Source organism: Boleophthalmus pectinirostris, unplaced genomic scaffold, assembly GCF_026225935.1.
Source record: "Boleophthalmus pectinirostris isolate CB_2022bp ecotype Guang Dong unplaced genomic scaffold, ASM2622593v1 HiC_scaffold_2, whole genome shotgun sequence".
NCBI classification, from domain to species: Eukaryota; Metazoa; Chordata; class Actinopteri; order Gobiiformes; family Gobiidae; genus Boleophthalmus; species Boleophthalmus pectinirostris.
The window spans coordinates 9,229,231-9,244,342 of NW_026571152.1; the positions used below are offsets into that span (position 1 = coordinate 9,229,231).

The 15,112-nt window shown below is 41.5% G+C and overlaps 1 protein-coding gene across 1 annotated transcript in view; it reads right to left on the reverse strand.

Moving 5' to 3' along the window:
- Positions 1-15,112, reverse strand: part of met (MET proto-oncogene, receptor tyrosine kinase) — a 135,536-nt gene that overhangs the window by 38,326 nt on the left and 82,098 nt on the right. The window contains exons 6-10 of the mRNA XM_020919174.2: positions 14,776-14,933; positions 13,271-13,385; positions 12,754-12,890; positions 11,412-11,576; positions 9,379-9,478 (exon numbers count right to left, since the gene is read on the reverse strand). Of these exons, the coding sequence (XP_020774833.2) occupies positions 9,379-9,478; positions 11,412-11,576; positions 12,754-12,890; positions 13,271-13,385; positions 14,776-14,933 (675 nt within the window). The remainder of the gene's footprint in view (positions 1-9,378; positions 9,479-11,411; positions 11,577-12,753; positions 12,891-13,270; positions 13,386-14,775; positions 14,934-15,112) is intronic.

A 15,112-nucleotide genomic window follows, 5' to 3' on the forward strand; every position in this document is an offset into this window, starting at 1 on the left:
TCCGAGCTTTGTTTCAGCACAATCGGATGAGAAAGAGCTTACAGTAGTAGTGGCCGCAGCAGTAGTTACAGTAGTAGACCTGCTCGTGTTTAAAATAGATTTGTATTTCCTGTCTGTGCATTGTTTTTTAGACTACAACATCCTCAGAGGGTCATAAAGCTCTGACCTCAATAGGTTCAGTGACCTCAGGAAGAAACACGACCTGGTGTTAAAACCACATTTAACAAACATCTGGTATTTACAGAGGAAACGAGACAAACTAAATCATTCGAAACACAAGCGTTCAAATCATTTCATATGTCGACATAAAGCTTTTGTCACTTGTGGAAAGAGGAACCACAACTTTTACTCAAGTAAGAGTACTGTTACACTGTACAGTATATATTACGTTGCAGCTGGGGGTGTTCTACATGTGTCTTTATGTTGGAATGTTCTGCAGTTACCATGGTGACACAAGGACAACATTAGAAAACAGTGACAAAAAAGTTTATCATCTGAAAACTGAAAAAAACAAAGAAACAAAAAACCTCAAATGGATTTAAGCAACACATTTTCAGGAGCCTATGATCAAGTCGAGCGTTCATGGTTCTGTTTAGGTGTAGTCCAGTAGTCAGGCTGGTGCCAACTAGTGCCTCCGCTCAATTTCATTTCTCTCCAGCGACTACGTCAGGAATTGGAATACACTAGATGGTTTGCAAGAATTGAATCAGTGAAGATCTGTGAAGTCATGACATTAAACTCAAGCACCTGTCTGGGTCCCGCAACAGTAAACAAAGCGTCGAGATGGATGTAGATGAAGCCATACATTCTGTGTTGGGAACAATTCCTGAGATCGAGGATTTAAAACCAAAACAAAGAGAATGTTTGGTGAATTTATTAAAGGGGAATGACGCTATTGCACTTTTTCCTACAGGATTTGGCGCATTACATACATCACAAAGAAACAGCAGTGATTGGTTAAATAAAAAAACTACCTGTCTACCATCGAGCGACCAAATCCTAACGCTGCGAGGTCAGACGGTTTCTACAACGTGAAACCGGCTGATGGATCAGGCTAGTAGTCCACTGCTTCTCCATTATTTTCTGTCACGCCCCCGCTAGGAAAAAGAAAACATTTTGCGTCCCTCCGCTGTCCGCCGCGCCTATAAATAGTATTATTTGAATTCACTAAGCGGGATGATTGTTGGCAATATTTGGCACGTTTTTGCTGAGAAAAATTCAAGCAGCTTATCAGCTTGATTGGGGTGTAATATCTTTAAGTGACACCTTAATTAATTTGGCTTCATGCTGTCCGCTGCCAACATCTTTAGACGCAGTAAACACACAGGTCTTTCCTCGTTTCCCACCGTCGTCACAGTGAAACCGAGCACTACACAACAAAATATTGAGTCTTAAAATTCAGTCAATCAATCCACAACTTTATTAATCCCAAAGGGCAAGTCAGATCACACATCTCTTTTTGTGCACAATCCATAAATAATAAAATAAAATAAAAACAAAGACAAAGACATTCAACACACGCCATACATTCAAACCTCAGTGCATCAGGGACACAATAGAAAATTTACTTTCAATTTCAAAGCTTTATGGCAGAAGGAATAAAAGATTTAATGTAGCGATTGGTCTTTTGTTGTGGGGTAACATATCTCCTCCCACAGGGCATTTGCACAAACTGTGAGTGCAGTACATGGATAGGAGTGTTGTGGAGTAACAGATTACATGTACTGGAGTTATGTAATCAGAGTACAAATTATGAGTAACTGTATTCAGTTACAATTACTGTTTCAGTGAGTGGTAATTGGATTACAGTTACTTTGTTGAAATAAATCGATTACACGGCTGTAATTTCCTGTTTTCACATTATGGGCTATAGCCCCCTGTTTAGTTTTTTTTCAGTAATTCCACTCATTGCTGGAAACTAAACCAAGTCTAAACCAGGTCTAAACCAGGTCTAAACCAGGTCTAAACCAGGACTAAACCAGGACTAAACCAGGTCTAAACCAGGTCTAAACCAGGTCTAAACCAGGACTAAAACAGGATTTAACAGGATTTAACAGGACTAAATCATGCTGCACGGATGTGTCTCCTCCTCTTCTATCAATCATATTTTTAATACGGTTAAGTAAAGACTGGACTTTTCATTGTCTTTTAACAGACAAAACATCTCATGATATCCTAGTTTTTGCTTCTCTACAGCAAATCAAGTAATCCAAAGTATTCAGATTATGTTACTCCCCTTAAGTAAGTTAATGGATTCTGTTACAAAGTACATTTTGGGGTTTGTAATCTGTAATCTGTAGGGGAATACATTTTAAAAGTCACCTAAGGCTCAGTATGGCCTTATAAATTGACTCTCAGAATCAATTTTAACATTTTCTCAGGGTTTATATGCATCCAGTCTGTTCTAGAGTTAATTTAACATTTTTAGAATGGTTAATTAAGTAACACTGGACCAAAGTTCAAGTTTAACCCCAAAATCAAGTTATATTAATGTTTTGAAAGTAAACAGATAACACTTTGTAGATCTTGATTCAGCTAAACAACACAGAGTGGTGTTTTATTTTTACACTTTATTTTAGTTAATTTAAGAAGAAATTATGTACAAAACTGGTTCAAACTGGTCTTCTCTTGCAGGAGTTTGAAGTGGTGTGTGTGCGTATGCTCGATGAAAAAAAACAAAACTATACTGCCAACTACTGTAGTGGATGTGCAACTACATTTTATTCTAGTACATCATCTAAATCATCATCATCAGTCATTTCTGGTCAGATTGTGTTAAAATAAAGCTCAGATTAAAGTCTAATAATGCTTTTGACAGAGTAATACCTCAGTTAACATCACCCCTCCAGGGAATGTTATGACATCAGCTGCAAAGTATTAAATACCCAAGTAAAAGTACTGTTACACTGTACCGTATATTACTCAAATCAGAGTAAAAGGTGTTCTGATAATGATCATTTTACCAGAAACTTTACATTTATGGAGTTGGTTGTAGAGCTGTTGTCGTGACACGGGCAAAAGAGTTCAAACTTATGACAAAAACAAAACCAACAAAACAAAAATGGACTACAGAGGAAGGCAGATTAAAGCGTCCAGCCCCTGCCAAAACTCCAGCTCACTCCCTCCATGATTTCTCCTCTGCTCTGCTCCAAATAAATCCTCATAATCCAAACAATAACATTTGCCTAATACACAATCTGGCCAACAAAGAAATCATCAACCGATTAATCGACAAAACGAATAAAGGTGTAGCCCACAGTCTACACACAAGTGAAAGTTCTGGTATAAACAATTACCAAAGAAAAACCCTGCTCTCTCTCTCTCTCTCTCTCTCCCTCTGCCCTCCGTCCACTCTTTTTCCACACCCTGTCTCCCTCTTTCTCTTCCTCTATGCCCCCATCTCATCTCTCTCTCCCTCTATCTGCTCCCCTGTCTCCCTCTCCTTTTCTCTCCTCTGTCTTTCTCTTCCTCTCTCTATGGTGTCACTCTGTCCCTCCCTCTCTGTGTGTTGCTCTCCCTCCTTCACTTTCTCTCCCACTCCATCCCTCTCTCTCTGCCACTATCCCTCCTTCACCTTCATCTCTCTGTCTCTCTCCCTCCTCCACTTTCCTCTTCCTCTCTCCCTCCCTCTCTCTCTATCACTCTCCCTCTTTCACTCTCTTTTCCCCCTCTCGTTCTCTCCTCCTCCCTCCCTCTCTCTATCACTCTCCATACTTCACACTCTCTCATTCCTTCCTCTACTCTCTCTTTCCCTCCCCATGTCTCCCCCTCTCACGCTCTTCTCCTCTCTCTCTCTCTTTCTCTCTCTATTGCTCTCGCTCTCTCCTTCGCTCTCTCTCTTGTCTCTCCCCCTCACGCTCTTCTCCTCCCTCTCTCTCTCTATTGCTCTCTCTCCCTCCTCCACTCTCCTGTCTCTCCCCCTCATGCTCTTCTCCTCCCTCTCTCCCTCTATCTCTCTCTATTGCTCTCCTCTCCCTCGCTCTCCCTGCTGTCTCCCTCTCCATTCTCCCCTCTCTCTCTTTCCCTCCCTCCCTGTCTCTCCCCCTCTCGCTCTCTCCTCCTTCCTCACTCTCTCTGCTGTCTCCTTCTCCCCTCCCCTCCACTCTCTCTCTCTCTCTCCCTCCCTCCCTGTCTCTCCTCCTCTCACTCTCTCCTCCTCCCGCTCTCTTTCTGCTGTCTCCCTCTCCATTCTCCCCTTTCTCTCTCTTTCCCTCCCTCCCTGTCTCTCCCCCTCTCGCTCTCTCCTCCTCCCTCTCTCTCTCTGCTGTCTCCCTCTCCCTCCTTCACTCTCTCCGTCACCCCCGCTCCTCCCCTCTCTCCACTCTCCCTCCGTCTCTCTCCCCCTCTCTGTACTTTCTCTCTCTCTGCTGTCCCCCTCTCTCCTCCACTCTCTGTCTCCCCCTCTCTCTCTCAGTCTCTCCTCCGTCACATAAAGTCGTTCCTCCGCTGCGTCGTCTCTCTGTTTCTCTGTTTCTCGGTGTATGTGAGTCCTGCCCGAGCCTGTCCCTCCGGCCGATGCATTCTGACTCCCCCTGACAGATCGGATCAGTGCAGAGGATTAGCCTTTTAAACACATCGCCGCGGGCAACCACCACAGACAGCTGCCAAAGTTTGTTATGGTTCACTTGAAAACATGACAGGAACACGACAAAGTACTTTAAATATTAGTACACAGAAACCCTACACTGCAGTACTGATGTAATTACTGTTTTGGAAATGTCTTTAAAAGTGAAATATTCAGTGTTTGGTATTTTAAACGTGCACTATGGAACTTTCCTAGTGGAGGAACTGCCACTTTATCGTCTCCATGGAGATGTTATTGTTTCTCCTGGAAGGTTCCACAATATGAGATTAAACTAAAGCCATCTTGCATTTATCCATTTGCGGTAAGCGGGGTTACGTCTCTGCAGATCTGACTTGTAACTTGTCTTGGTGGTGTCCCACGCTTGTCACCATGGAGATAAAAAACTACCAAGTGACATACAGTCTATCAGAAAAGCTACATCGTGCACCTTTAATGAGAAGAGGTCAGACACACAAGGATACTGGAGGACGGGAGGGCACCTGACACACAAGGGTGGGCAATTCTTTTTTCCATGGGGCCACATGAGAAACAGAAAATACTGTGGGGGGCCAAGCCAAAAACAACTCAATTCTGCATCATATGAATTGTATTTCTTTATAAAAAGCAGTAAATATCATTGTTTTGATGAGCTGGTAAGACTGGTCAGAGTTCATGTTATGAATAAGCAATGAAAAAGTGAGGCTGCCTTACAAAAAAATTTTATACAAAAACCTTTAAATTAAAAAAGAAAATAATAACACTATATAAAAAATAAAATAAAATAAAAGCAATGCAGCTTTAGTCCATGCATGAGGTAAAATTATAAAATATGTTTGGAAGAAAGAGGATGGCAGAGGCTCTCTGATTTGCAGTGACCATTAATAAATACACTGCAAATCCGAGTGCCTCTGCCATCCTCTTTCTTCTCAACAAGAATTCAAGCCCTCTGGTCTGATGAGCACCTGTACACGCAAGTTTTGATCCAGTGCAGCACTCCAATATCGTTATTTTTAAATAAAATATGTTTATTTTGTTATTCGATATGAGCTTAAACGGGCCGGTCAGAGTCAACCAAAGGGCTGTGTGTCCTGGGAGTTGTACAAAGGTCTGATATAGGAGGATGGGAGGGCATCTGACACACAGGACGGACATGTGACACACAGGACAGACATGTGACACACAAGGAGGGCGTCTGACACACAAGGAGGGCGTCTGACACACAAGGAGGGCGTCTGACACACAAGGAGGGCATCTGACACACAAGGAGGGCATCTGACACACAGGGAGGGCATCTGACACACAAGGATACAGGATGATGGGAGGGCATCTGACACACAGTACTATAATGTTTATAGTTTGAAATGTCTCTTATATAAAATGTAATATGTCTCTGTCTGTACATTCTGTCTCAGCTGATCCCACTTAATAATGCGTTTTTCAGCTGGAATTCCACATCTGTTTGAATGGATTTAACATTAGCAGAATATGGTCCAACTCAGCCAAACCAAAGAGAAATGAGACAAAAGTGCACTTTTTAACAGCGTGTGGCCAAAATTATGACTAACCGCTCAGAAAGTATTAACTCAGGACCGATCCAAAACAAATAGTTATGTAATAAATGACTTCTCAACTACTATTAGAACTACTATTTGCTACTACTTAATGTTAGTGAGGACAGTGGGAGAGTTATTGCATTTTACAGAGCAGTACATCAACTCACCCTAATGGAACAGATAATACTCCCTACAACTGTACAACAACTCACCCTAATGGAACAGATAATACTCCCTACAACTGTACAACAACTCACCCTAATGGAACAGATAATACTCCCTACAACTGTACAACAACTCACCCTAATGGAACAGATAATACTCCCTACAACTGTACAACAACTCACCCTTATGTAACAGATAATACTCCCTACAACTGTACAACAACTCACCCTAATGGAACAGATAATACTCCCTACAACTGTACAACAACTCACCCTTATGGAACAGATAATACTCCCTACAACTGTACAACAACTCACCCTAATGGAACAGATAATACTCCCTACAACTGTACAACAACTCACCCTTATGGAACAGATAATACTCCCTACAACTGTACAACAACTCACCCTTATGGAACAGATAATACTCCCTACAACTGTACAACAACTCACCCTAATGGAACAGATAATACTCCCTACAACTGTACAACAAATCATCTTTATGTAACATATAGTACTTCCTACAACTACTACAACTCACCCTTATGGAACAGATAATACTCCCTACAACTGTACAACAACTCACCCTTACGGAACAGATAATACTCCCTACAACTGTGCAGCAACTCACCCTAATGGCAAGGCAAGGCAAGTTTATTTGTATAGCACAATTCGTACACAAAGTAATTCAAAGTGCTTTACAGAATAAGAAATACATTAAAATCATAATAAAAACAAATCAAAACATAAATATTAAAATAAAAAAGAGGGACATAAATTGGAGAGAAGATGGAACAGATAATACTCCCTACAACTACTGTACAACAAATCACCTTTATGTAACATATAGTACTTCCTACAACTACAACAACTCACCCTTATGTAACAGATAATACTCCCTACAACTACAACAACTCACCCTTATGTACACACCTTTATGGAACAGATAATACTCCCTACAACTGTACAACAACTCACCCTTATGTAACAGATAATACTCCCTACAACTACTGTACAACAACACTTTATGTAACACCCTACAACCTATTATGGAACAGATAATACTCCTACAACTACAACAACTCACCCTTATGTAACAGATAATACTCCCTACAACTGTACAACAACTCACCCTTATGGAACAGATAATACTCCCTACAACTACAACAATTAACACTTATGTAACAGATAATATTCCCTACAGCTGTACAACATTATTACTTATTTTTCTATTTTATTTTGACTTGTACATTTACATTTATATATTTATGTCTTATTTGACACCTGTCTCTTGCTCGCTCTTTGTTACTTAGTCAGAATTTATATCTTGTGATACTACTACTAATAAAGATTTATTTATAAAGCACTTTTAAATCAAGGTTTATGAACAATACAAAAAGCATAAAAACAGCATACCGAAAGATGATTATGTGAGCTACTGTGTCCAAATAATTTCCCTTGTGGATCAATAATGCCCCTCTGTGACTCTTGGTGTTCCCACTGGTCTCCCATTCACAAACTAACCAGGACCAGACCTGCTCAGCTTCTATCTGATGAGATCAGGGTTGAGAAGGAGGTTTGGCTGATCAAAATCAGGACTAAACTAAATAGCAACGTGGGTCAGGTCTAGTCACAGTTTAAGTCTAGATTACATTTACATTATTTAAAGTGCTAAACCAGGACTAAACCAGGACTAAACTTGGAGGAAGTGTCTGCCGAGAGGGAAACATTTGTCATTATTAGTAACAGACTGCAGCTAATTTAGGGATAAACCAGAATCAAACCAGGACTAAACCAGAACTAATCCAGGAACAGACCAGGAATAACAGGACTAAACCAGGTTTAAACTCTCCACTGCAGCTCCTGGTATTCCCAGCGCTCTCCCATCCAAGTACTAACCAGAACCAGACCTGCTTAGTGTCTGACATCACATGAGATCAGGATTCGACAAGGAGGTTTGGCCACCCTGTCCAAATAAATCTTTTTCAGATTTTTCATAGTACTTTCTGCACTTCACTTCACCTGTACTCAGCTCCGAGTTCCTTATAGACAGACAGCAGAGCTCGTCTCCAGAGCTGAGATCACGTCTGAACTCAGACTTTTCCATATGTTTCTATGCATCTGAAACCACAGCCCTCTGCTTCTGTGTGTGATTCTCATTCTACGTCTCACTTTTCTATTGTCAGCGCTGAGTGAGGACATTACGCTTCAAACGATCAAAACACATGTGGAATTATGGGAAAAGCACCTGTGAGGTCATCATGATGCGCCCATAAAAGGACGTCCAGGGCAGAGGAACAGGAAGTAAATCTGCTCATGTGAAAATGAATGAGGGGAGAGTGATGACAGAGAGAAACCTAACACTGTTACTAAGAATGTGGGGAAGGAGACTAGTGTTGTAGTCAAGACCACACTAAATGAGACCAAGACCAGTCCGAGACCACAGCGTCCTGAGACTGAGACAAGACCAAGACCAGGGCCCCTCGAGACCAAATCAACACCATCTGGGTCATTTCCTACATTTATTTGTATTTTACATTTATTTTGGTGCGTATCAATATTTTTTTTTAAATCTATCTCCATTTGATATGGTTAATGTTCATTTAAGCAAAAAATAAGCCAGACTGTACTGCACTGAAACACTCTGTACTCCTTTTTTGGCCTTGACCCACAGTTTGAGAACCCCTTCTTTAAGAGAACTTCCACTGGCACTTTACACAAAACAACTTCAAAGTGAATCAAGTGTTTTTTTCATGTTCATAACATTCACAGTTACATTGTTTTACTGGTTTTGCAGTGATATTGACCAGTCTCTGCACATTCACCAGCCGTAATGAAATACGATCACACTCATCAAGTGTCAGACCTCGAGTCCAAGACAAGACCAAAACCAAGCCCCTTCGAGTCCGAGACAAGACCGAGTCCAAATGCGCTCGAGTCCGAGACGAGACCAAGACCGTAAAAAAGTGGTATTCTGTAGAATGACAGAGGTGAGGCTGCCAGTCTCCACCACCACAATTTGAACTGTCGACTTTGGGGTAGATGGGCGAGTGTTCTAGCCACTGAGCCACATCGGCAGAAGTGGAGCGGTACTTACCACATGGAAGACGTGCTGGTCGTGGCTGGTGGTGAGGACCATCTCAGGCTGAAGTCCAGACTGAAGGAAGAACCCGTGAGCTGAGACCGTGCAGCCTCCACTGCAACAGACACACAAAATACACCAGAGGCTTTAACAAAGGCAAAAGCAATTTTACTACATTTGTCCTCCCCTGGATTTTTTTTTCTTCATTTTGCCCCGTAATGAGGTGTTATACATCCTTTTTTACAGTACAACCTGTTATTTCACAATCTGTGTGCTGTAGTTTAGTTGTGTCATATGGCTGTAATAAAAGCTATAGGATCAGAAATACAAATGACAAAAAGAAAAGAAAATTTACACTCTTTCACTTTGTGGAAACCGGCTGACCTCACAGTGTTAGAATTTGTTTGTTTGACGGTAGGTGGGTACTTTTTTCATTTAACCAATCGCTAACAGGGTTAACTGGTATATTAAGCTTTTCCCAAATTCCGTAGGAAGAAGGGCAATACCGTCTTTCTCCTTGATAAAATTCACCAAACATTCTCTTTGTTCCGGCTTTAAATCCTCAGTCTTGGGAATCGTTGCCAACACAATATATATGACTCTTTGCTGATTGGCTGGAGCCCGAACTCGCACTTCTGGGGTTTTGTGTATTCTGATTCCTGACCTAGTCGCTGGAGAGAAATTAAATTGAGCGGAGGCACTAGGTGGTGCCAGCCTGTCTAAGAAACACACACCAAACATGTGCAAACACCTTTTTGGACATAAAAAAAATGCTTAACTTAGGGCCTTAGCTACAAAAGTGCAAAATATCAAGTCTGTAAGTAACTTAAAATATCCTTATTGCCTTAAAACAAAAAGTGCAATGGCCTCATGACTTCACTGGCACCAGTCATGGAAACAGCTCGTGTCAAGTCCAGGGCACAGAGCCACATCACTTCCTGCATTTCCATACTGTATATTACATTTGGATTTGTACATTCTGAGTGAACTTTGAAAGGTTTTTCAAATAAAAATAGCAAGAGATGTGGGATTACGCAGACCAAGATGTCAGTTGTTATGAACAGAAACGCTAAGAGCAGTCGACCATCTTGACTCACTACATTCTTTGGCAAAGTCTGACCCAAAATGAAAATGGACAGAAAACAAAGTTCCTATTGGACACTTATTTTCTTATGTCATCATGCAGCATGTGCGTGACATAGGATAATGCTGAAAATATGCTCAGAAAGCCACAACTGTCAGCTTTTCAAGGGAATAAAGAGTAAGTTTCTATCTTGTATGGTTGTAAAGTTATATAAAACATATTGCCTGATCTGGAAGGATTAAATCGCCATATCGACAAGCCAATTTAGCCACAGAGTAATGGTCCCACTGTCCTACTTACTGCTAATACTTTACTTTGAGATATGCTAACTGCGACCAATTTTCAGTGTCAACAAATAAAGTGATTACTCTTGCAGCCTTAGTCTGAATCACTATACTTCTTCCTCCTGTCTGATACTTCTCCAGATGTGATAAAATGTTCCGGTTTGGAATATTTGTCCTGTATTTTCCGTAAAGAACTCAAATCATTCTTCACCTCCTCCTCACTCCCTCACTGTGTCCTCGCTCAGTCCTCGCTCGCCCGTCTCCTGACCTCTCAGAACGCAACAGAACGCAACGAAACCCGAAGGAAGACATTCAAAGTACGGTGATTTCAAAACCATATGGATCTAGGTCACAGATACAGTTTTAATATGTGCAGGTTTAGGTCAGCTCAGGACTAAAGGGACATAAAACAAGTACATGACCAGAACTAAACCAGGACTAAACCAGGACTAAATTAGGTCTTAAGTATGGGACTTATAGGTAACTAGAGAGGGAGGTTTCTGGTCAATCCTTATCTGGTTCTAGTTCAGTCATGGTTGAGTACTTCAGTTGTAGTTTTGGTTTAGTCCTGATCAAGACCTGTTTATCCTTGGTTGAGTCTTTTAATACAGAGAGGGAAGAGTCTGGGGAGCAAGAGGAAAGGGGGAGGTGTCTGGGGAGAGGGGGACCTTGTTCCTCACCTCACGAAGGACCTGGAGGGCTGGATGCTGTTGATGATGGGGTCCTGGTTGTAGGAGAAGACCGTTGGGGCCCTGAGCTCCACGGAGTCCAGACTGAAGCGGACCACTTCCTGTGAGGGGAGGGGCTGAGGCGGGGTCTTACAGGTCACCATCGACGACGACAGGCTGCACAGAGAGAAGAAGAAATCAGGCGGCCATGTTTGTAGTTCTTCATGTACAATGTAGAGGCAATGACCCGTTTATATTTTGTAAAGCTGCTTAAAAAGTGTTAACCTTCCTATTTTTTATATTTTTGCCATGCAGTGAACACATTTTGTAACTAATTGTGATTTAATTACTAACAGATATTGAAGATCTGCTTAGAATTCAATCGACAATCAACAACAGATGGATACAGAGAAATACTGGACTAGTCACCGCTCCCTGTGTCGCTTCTCAAGCCAGGCTCAAACACAATCATCCAATCAGAAGTGTTTATTTCAGCGACGTGAACCGATGGAGCTCACTGGTCACCCATCATTTTGAACAAAATCACATTTTTCTCACCTCAGATGAACAGAATTTAATGCTTTACTCACTGATTCTGCAGAAATATGTGATGTTTTTCATTCACCTGTGATATTTTTTTAAATTTTCTTTTGCTCTTGTAAGCCATATTTGTTTTGATACAGATGGGCCATGTGTGTAGTCAGGCTGGCGCCACCTAGTGCCGCCGCTCAGATTTCATTTCTCTCCAGTGACTAGGACAGGAATTGGAATACACTAGATGGTTTACAAGAACCCTGGAAGTGCGAATCCGGACACCAGCCAATCAGCGAAGAGCCATACATTCTGTGTTGGCAACGATTCCCAAGATCGAGGATTTAAAGCCGGAACAAAGAGAATGTTTGTTGAATTTTATCAAGGGGAAAGACGTTATTCCTCTTCTTCCTAAGGGATTTGGGAAAAGCTTAATATATATAATTAGCCCTGTTAGCGGCGCATTGCATACATCACGACCAAATAGCAGTGACTGGTTAAATGAATAAAGTACACGCCTACCATCAAGCGAACGAAATCCTAATCCTGCGAGATCAGCTGGTTTTACTTCGTAGAAACCGGCTTCAGATGCATACCAGGGGCTACCATGTGTGCCCCTGATTGACTAATCCACCTGTCAATCATGCTCATCTTAACCCATTCATTAACCCAGATTCACCAGTGACCAGAAGAAGTGTATTCTGGATCACAGGCTAATATTTTTGTGATTTGTTAGTACTTTTGTTGATTTTAGAAAGTGTCTTTAGTGCAGAGTTTGGTCTGTATAAACCACAGCGTGTCCACGTGCCCAGTGCACTCTTACCTCTGTATCTTGCAGACTCCTTTTCCAATGGTCACCTCTCTCTTGTTCCCTGAGTCTAAGAACGCTCCTCGGATCGTCAACATTGTGTTTCCAGATTTAGGCCCAAATGTGGGGAAGATCTCATGGATCACAGGCTCCTGGAGGGCACAATGTCAGAATGTGATATGGAATTTACAATATGAGCTTCTCCTCTGCATCCTCTGCTCGTAAAGGATCTGTTCACACTTGTCCTGGTTTGATCCTAGTTTAGTTTATACTATGTGCTTTTATACTTGTTCTGATACGACTCAAGATCATTCCAAAGCTATTCAGGAAAGGTATTGATATCTGCACAAATGAGTACCTAGATTCAGTACTAGTTTTAGTATTGATTCGTATCTGAATTTGATACTTTTGCTCGGCCTAGTGTGAACGCAGAAGACACTGGTTTAGTCCTGTTTAGCCTGCTCCTTTAGTATAAAAATAAAACAAAAATATTAATAAAGACATGCACATTTTAAACTTTTTTTTTTTTTACCCCAAAAGTGAAGCCCTCCATCTTGGCCACTTGGGTTCCGCTGGTCACTTTCACGTCTTTATTTTTTATCGTAAAATTCCCGCTGAAAACCGGAGCACACTGCAGCTCTGTCCACCTACGAAACACCAAAACAATCGCATTACTCGCACAAATTACAGCCCCATTCGGCGTAATTACCATGTCTATTGGATAACTATGTGGGAGAATGAGCTGTTGTGCTACAGACTGGCTCGGGACACGCTGTTCGGGGGCTGGAGCTGAGTTAGTGCATTTTTCCCACTCATTTTGGAGTTAGCGGAGTCATGTGACCACTGAACGAGGAAGTACAAGTCAACAGCATTCATTCATTTACAAAAGAACAGTGTTTGTGTGAGAAAGGAAACAAGGGAGAGAAAAAACACAGTAGGGATGCAACTACTACTACTATACTACTACTACTGCCAGTGGGATTAATGAGGATGAATGAATGGTTGTGATCAAAATAATACAAATTTTAAAGGTCCTAAATTATGTAAATGTTTGAGTAACCATTTATTATTAGCAGTGTTGGGAGTAAAGGACTAAGAATAAGTCCTAGTCCAAGATTAGTCCTGGTTTGGTCCTGGTTTAGACCTGGTTTGGTCCTGGTTTGGTCCTCGTTTAGACCTGGTTTAGACCTGGTTTAGGTCTGGTTTAGTCCTGGTTTAGACCTGGTTTAGACCTGGTTTAGTCCTGGTTCACTTCTGGTTTAGACCTGGCTCAGTCTTGGCTCAGTCCTGGTTTAGTCCTGGTTTAGACCTGGTTTAGTTCTGGTTTAGTCCTGTTTTAAACCTGGTTTAGTCCTGGTTCAGCTCTGGTTCAGTCCTGGTTCAGTTCTGGTTCAGTTCTGGTTTAGTTCTAGTTTAGTCCTGGTTTAGACCTGGTTTAGTCCGGGTTCAGTACTGGTTCAGTTCTCTTAAGTCCTGGTTTAGTCCTGGTTCAGCTCTGAGTTTAGTTCTGGGTTAGACCTGGTTTAGTTGTGGTTCAGTTCTAGCTTAGACTTGGTTCGGTCTTGGTTTAGTCCTGGTTCATCTCTGGTTTAGTCCTGGTTCACCTCTGGTTCAGTCCTGGTTTAGTCCTGGTTCACCTCTGGTTCAGTCCTGGTTTAGTCCTGGTTCAGTCCATATATGGCGCAAAAGTTTGGCATCTTCACACAGTTATTTTGGTGAGAGTAACTTAAAAGTGCTGCAGTAGTCGTGTAATGTCTTACATTTAAATGCAGTAATATTGTAATGTAACAAATGACTTTGAAATGACAGTAACAAGTCATAAAAAATGTATTACAGTTTTGAAGTAACTTGCCCAACACTGATTATTATTAGTCTGTTTACATCAACGAAGCTCAAACTGAAGAGCAATTCTAACTGAATCTTAATTTGAATACATTGTTTTTTAGTTTAAGTCATCTGTGCTGGTTCAAATCGTATATTTATTTGTTCTTCTCATGTTTTACTGTATTATTATCACGTTTGAATGCGTAGTCTCACCTGTTGAGTCCTCCGTGTCGGTCCAGTTTGCACGGGGCTCCTCCCACCTCCACACTGACCATGGGCGACCTGAAGTTTTCTGTTTTGTCGAAGCCAAAGTTGAGTCCACAGATGGTGAGGGACGTGGAGCCGCGAACTGGGGCACTGCTCGGCCAGAACTGAGAAAAACAATACGAGAAATGATAGTTAAGTTTGGTCTGAAAACAGCAAAAGTCAGGACTAAAGCAGAAAATAGTCAAGTGAAGTTAGACCATAGACTTTATAAAGCAGTGAACTAACGCACCCAGTCAAATGAAGCTCACAGAGACTAGCAGTTATAGGAGTAATTTAGAGCTGA